The following is a 5,254-nucleotide window of genomic DNA, read 5'->3' on the forward strand; positions in this document are numbered from 1 at the left end:
TCTTGGGCCGCACTTATCCTCTGACAGCTTGTTTATTCAGTCATGGAGAAAATAAATATATCTGAGTTTGTTTTAATTCCTCATTACTATCGTAAATATTAAAATTCTGAGTTTCAATTTACACTCCAAAAACCACAGTGACGCTTGAATCTAAAAAAGGTAAAGGTAGTGGAGTGACAAGTCTGATATTTCTCACTGATGTGTTGATGTATAAAGTAAATAATTATAAAAGATAATATTTTATAGATATAGATAAATAATAATAAAAGAACACTTAAGCCCAGAACCGGAGCTGACGAGGTTAGTTGACTCCACGGGAGCAGCTTGAACTCGAGAGGCGTTTAGAGGAAGAGCGGGACATCACCGAGCTCCACGACATCACATTCATCTGAGAGAAAAAAAACGTTTGAATCAACTCAAAACAAAACTGAACACTTGAGCAGAGCGCCTGTGCCTGCCACAATACTGTGATATAACACTCAAGTGGAATCATTATGAGTACTGGAAACCTCCCGAATCTTTAATTTATAACAGTCACACTTTGCTGCCTTTGCTTTGATACTACTTGATTACTTTGAATTAATAATCGTGATCCGTCAATAATGAAAGATGACACATGCAGAAATCTCCGGTGTTTTTAACAACTCTAAATCTAATTTCTGCTCTTGATTAAGTTGAGTTAAATCTCCAATGATTTCATGCCAACACTGTGTGTGCAGTGTAATTATGCATGATTTAAAACTGTAAACTTTTATATAATCAAATATATAATTTCAGTATTTCAGTGGTTAGAATCCATTTCAGAATCTACTGCTGAAAAAACTGCACAGCTTCGATTCACTCAAAATGGGTCACTGGTGTGCAGAATTACACAGGAAGTGCATTTCTGGTGTTTCAGCCAATCAGTATGATTTTCCCCTTTGTAAACCTTTATCACCTTGTGACAAATCTTCCATTCAAGTGGAAAGACATCAGTCGTGCAAGAGAAGGTGGCTGCACCACGATGATCGGAAGACTGGCTGCTTTGATTCTGCTCTGTACTCTGTGTAAGTGTGCCTACCTGTCTTCTTTAACATGATAGACATAGAAGGCCATGTGACATTTTAGATGAGTAATTTGTATTTTTGTTATTTTTGTCTCGTTTAACACTGATATTGTCTTTCTTTTCTCTGTAGCTCACAGCGTAGACGTTCCTCGTCAGTTCCCTCTGACTGTGGCTGAACTCGGTGATAATCTGACTCTCACATGTCCAGTTACTGGGAGTGAATCTTCACTGTTTTACTGGTATAAGATGAAGTTTGGATACATGGTCCAAAATGTTGCAGCAGGAAGTTCATACAAAATATCACTTCAAGGACAGTTTAAGAACTCAAGATTCAACCTCACCAAAGATGATTCTCTGCATTTTCTTCACATCACAAATGTGAGCAAAGAGGACGAAGCGACTTACATCTGTCAGTCAGGAGCAGCCTACGTAATGAAATTTACAGATGGCACAGTTCTGGTTGTAAATGGTAAGTACGTTAATTTTATTGTCTTTGTTCAACATCTGAACATTCCATTTGATAATTCCTGCCTTTTTGTGACTCATGTAGATCCTAAAAACCATCAGAAATTTATCTCCGTGCAACAAAGTCCGGTGACAGCGTCTGTCGAGCCGGGCGCCTTGATTAATCTCCAGTGTTCGATTCTCTCCAAGAAGAAAGAGAACAGAGTCCAGTGTCCAGGTGAACGCAGTGTGTTCTGGTTCAGAGCGGGATCAGGAGGATCTCATCCGAGCATCATTTACCCTCAGAGCAACAGCAGCTGTGACCGAGAGGACAGGAGCTGCGTCTACAGTCTGTCCAAAACTGTCAGAGACTCATCTGATAATGGGACCTACTACTGTGCTGTGGTCACATGTGGAGAGATCCTGTTTGGTGAAGGAACCAAAGTGCAGATGAGTAAGTTTAAAATCTTATTTTCCCTCTTTATTTAGTGTAATTCTGATGCTTTCTAAGTAAAATGTATCTTGCCTGTTTTTCCATGGAAAATCAGTATTGGGTAGTTTTTATCTCTTCAGGCCTCTCTGAGTCATTCCAATCAACGGTCAGAAATCACAGCACCTCAGATAATGAATCTGCACAATGTTGATGCAGCATGAGGTGGACGTGTAGAGTAGCACTTGTGCAGTGCACCTGTGTGGCGGTCCTTTCATGGTTAGAGTTTGGGTGCGTCTGCTGCTCTTCCTCTCTTTGTTCTTCTTGTTTGCTTGTGTCGGGTGTTTTCTCTCCATTTCCTGCGGGGCTCTCTGTCCCATCAAGGTCCTTTTCTTTCTGCTGTTCGTGCTCTGTGCAGTTTATATGATAGTTTTCTTGATGTGACAGTGTATTGATACAAGGAGCACTTAAAATTCAGTGTAATCTGATAGAAAAATGCACGAAACAACAGTCTAAGAAAAGAAATTACCTGAGCAGGAAGTCAAGTTTGTGACACATTCTGAGTAAAATCTGATCGAGTGTGTGCTGTTTTGAGTCCACTCTTGTGGTGGTTGTCATTTCCTTTAAAATTAGATACATGAATTGTCTTTTTAGGAGACAAATCTAAAATTAAACAGAAAAACTGCACATCTACAACCACGCTAGCAGCTCTGTCAGGCTGTACAGGGATGCTTTCATGCAGGCTGTGGCTCAGGGGTGGAACCAGCGTCTTGTTCAATTCCCCTGGTCTGCATGTTGAAGTGTCCTTGGGCAAGACACTGAACCCCAAACAGCTGCATGACAGCCACCGCCACCAGTGTATTTATGAATTACTGTAAGTCACTTTGGATGAAAGTGTCTGCTAAATAGCCTAAAATGTAAATGTAAAATGTATAAGCTAAATGTAGGATGCGTTTGATATGGCTGAGTTGAACAAAATACCTGGTTAGGTTGAGGGAACAAAAACATTTGGTTAGGTTTAGGGAACTAAAGTACTCAGGTTTAGAAAACAAAAACGCTTGGCTGGGTTTAGGCAAACATTGCCAGGGTCATACCAGTCTTTCACGATGTAAAACATGTGTTAGAAAATAAAGCTTCTCCCACGTGTGTTGTTCCCGTCCTTCAGTAGCAAAGCAGCAACATTACAAAAACATGATTTGTCAGTTTCAGTGAGGTTCAGGGTTCCACCCAAAACCTGGGAGTCTGTGTTGTGACTGAATTTACATTTAAGTGTCTCTTTGGGATTTTGTTTTTCATTCCAGGAGAGGATGTTTGCCCACTTGTCATTGCACTCGGGACACTGTCGGCCTGCTGTGTGATTGTGGTTGTTGTTGTAATTATCTCCAGAAGTCATAAACCAGATTGTAAACGCTGTAAAGGTACGTTCATCATCACGTGTGTGTGTATAGTTTAATGTCTTATCCAAGTCAGCTACCAACACCGATATTTTTTACCTATATTTCCATTAATGTCTTTCATGTATTTCATTTCAGCTTCCAAACATTCTGAACGTGATCGAACACCTCAGGATCCACCCAATGATGTGGTAAATATAATTTAAATATAATCTAAAGATTCACTAAAATGTAATTCACATGTCATGGCCACCCAATCGCCAGAATGAATGTTGGCCTTTCACCTTTCTGCAAACCACAGATATGTTGCACCTTTACCTTTTCTTTAAATATTCATTTTAAATATTAAGTTGTGACAAAGCTGTGCTTATGGTCCGGTTATGGATTTAGGCACAAAACCAACTTTGGTTAGGGTCAGAAAAAGAAAATGTTTTGGCTCACCTGGTTGGCTGGAAAATGTCCCAGTGTCTGGTCAAACACATCCAGTGATTTCACACTGATGTGTTGAAACGCTGCAACGTGAACGTGACGTGGCGCGCATTGTAGAAATGTCAATACAGTGAGCATGATGCAGTTTTATTCTAGTGACTGGGTTGTCCATGGATGGCAAAGTGAATTCTAATTATCAGGATAAAAAACACAGCGAAGGAGGCGAGCTGGGCATCAACCATTCATCTTGTATGACAGGTGGTAAATTCCACATCAGGAGCTTGATGGCAGCGCTGCTGGTGAGAGAAACGCTGGTAGTGCAGAAGGTAAGGAACAAATAAATGACCAATGAGCTGAGCGGGACAAAATTTAGGCCTGGGAACCAATCACACCTCCATCCGACAGTTCCTCGCCAGTTTAAATGACAGGTGCGTATCTTGAACAGAAAGAGACTTCAGGAAAAAGACTCCTGCTGTCCACCTTTTACTTGCAATTTAGTTTAATGACAATGTTTCCATACTTAGACCTTCATCAGGTTATCTGACTAAAAACACAACTAAATCTTATACAGGTTACACTGAAAAACCGAGGGTTAGAACAAACATGGTTTGGGTTAAAAGAAGTACTTTCTTAAGGTGAATGAACATCCATGGTCGTACTTCAACAGCTTGGTTCAGTTTCGGGACAAGTTAAGCTCAGGAGAAACTTTTCCCTCGACGGTCTGTGTTGTTGTGAGCTGAAATGATTTAACACTTTGGTGTTTGGACTCTTTAACGTACACTGGACCCCAAAGCTTTTAAAGGTTTCATAACAACACTATCCAGCATTAATCAGGTGTGGTATTACAGCTCTGACGTATAATTTCCAGGGTGGTGAAGCGGTGGCACTGAACTATGTCGCGCTGGATTTTCCCTCAAGAAAGCGAGAGAGATGGATGAACACCAGGGACTCGTCACTGGACTGCATGTACGCTGGTATGAGCGACTGTCAGTGAAGAATCAACATGTCGCCTGATGATCAGGTGATTAAAAATGACATGACTGATGTTTTTCTGAAGTAATATTGTGATTCTGATGTACAATGTTCCATATTTATTCCTGTTTTTATTTTATTCTATTATTATTTTGTTTGTTGTCAGATAATTAAATAACTTTGAATGTAAGAGAAGTGTTGACGCCCGTTTTTTGTGAATATTCACTCTTTTATTTTGTTTGATAAGGAGGTGTGGTGTACAATCAAAAATCATTCCACTTCCTGTCTTTGTCTGCTTTCCCGACCCTTTTTCTGTGTACACCAGTGTTTCATCCGTTCACCTGCTGTGGCTTTTTACTTTTCATCGGTTCCTCTGTTTTCATCCTGGGTCTGTTCCAGGATCCTCTTGGGTTCCCGATTTGTTCCCCATCTCTTTATGATTTGACCTTTCCTGTTGCTTTTATGTCACCAGCTTTTTTTTGTTACTTGTATTTTGGATTTTTCTTTTATTTAACTTGCATATTAAAGCTCAACAATGTG

At 40.1% G+C, this 5,254-nt stretch overlaps 1 protein-coding gene across 4 annotated transcripts; it reads left to right on the forward strand.

Moving 5' to 3' along the window:
• The first annotated feature begins 870 nt into the window (after positions 1-870).
• LOC119007093 lies at positions 871-5,254 on the forward strand. 4 transcript variants are annotated; one of them, XR_005071017.1, is made up of 7 exons: positions 871-1,046; positions 1,176-1,514; positions 1,596-1,943; positions 3,221-3,337; positions 3,452-3,504; positions 4,001-4,170; positions 4,611-4,714. XR_005071017.1 is itself a non-coding variant. In XM_037076470.1 (7 exons), exons 1-6 carry the CDS (start codon positions 908-910, stop codon positions 4,025-4,027), a joined length of 1,023 nt encoding a protein of 340 aa, XP_036932365.1. In that variant the 5' UTR covers positions 871-907; the 3' UTR covers positions 4,028-4,068; positions 4,611-4,683. The 4 variants fall into 4 exon arrangements, 3 of the variants coding, with proteins under 3 accessions (XP_036932365.1, XP_036932364.1, XP_036932363.1); XM_037076470.1 differs by having other exon boundaries at positions 4,001-4,068; positions 4,611-4,683; XM_037076469.1 differs by having other exon boundaries at positions 4,001-4,747.

The sequence above is a fragment of the Acanthopagrus latus genome, chromosome 18, assembly GCF_904848185.1.
Source record: "Acanthopagrus latus isolate v.2019 chromosome 18, fAcaLat1.1, whole genome shotgun sequence".
NCBI classification, from domain to species: Eukaryota; Metazoa; Chordata; class Actinopteri; order Spariformes; family Sparidae; genus Acanthopagrus; species Acanthopagrus latus.

Coding starts and splice junctions, on each gene's coding strand:
- LOC119007093 (XM_037076468.1), top strand. CDS start 908: ATGATTTTCCCCTTTGTAAACCTTTATCACCTTGTGACAAATCTTCCA. Junction 1,515..1,595: donor CACAGTTCTGGTTGTAAATG/GTAAGTACGTTA, acceptor TGACTCATGTAG/ATCCTAAAAACCATCAGAAA. Junction 3,505..4,610: donor AGGATCCACCCAATGATGTG/GTAAATATAATT, acceptor TATAATTTCCAG/GGTGGTGAAGCGGTGGCACT.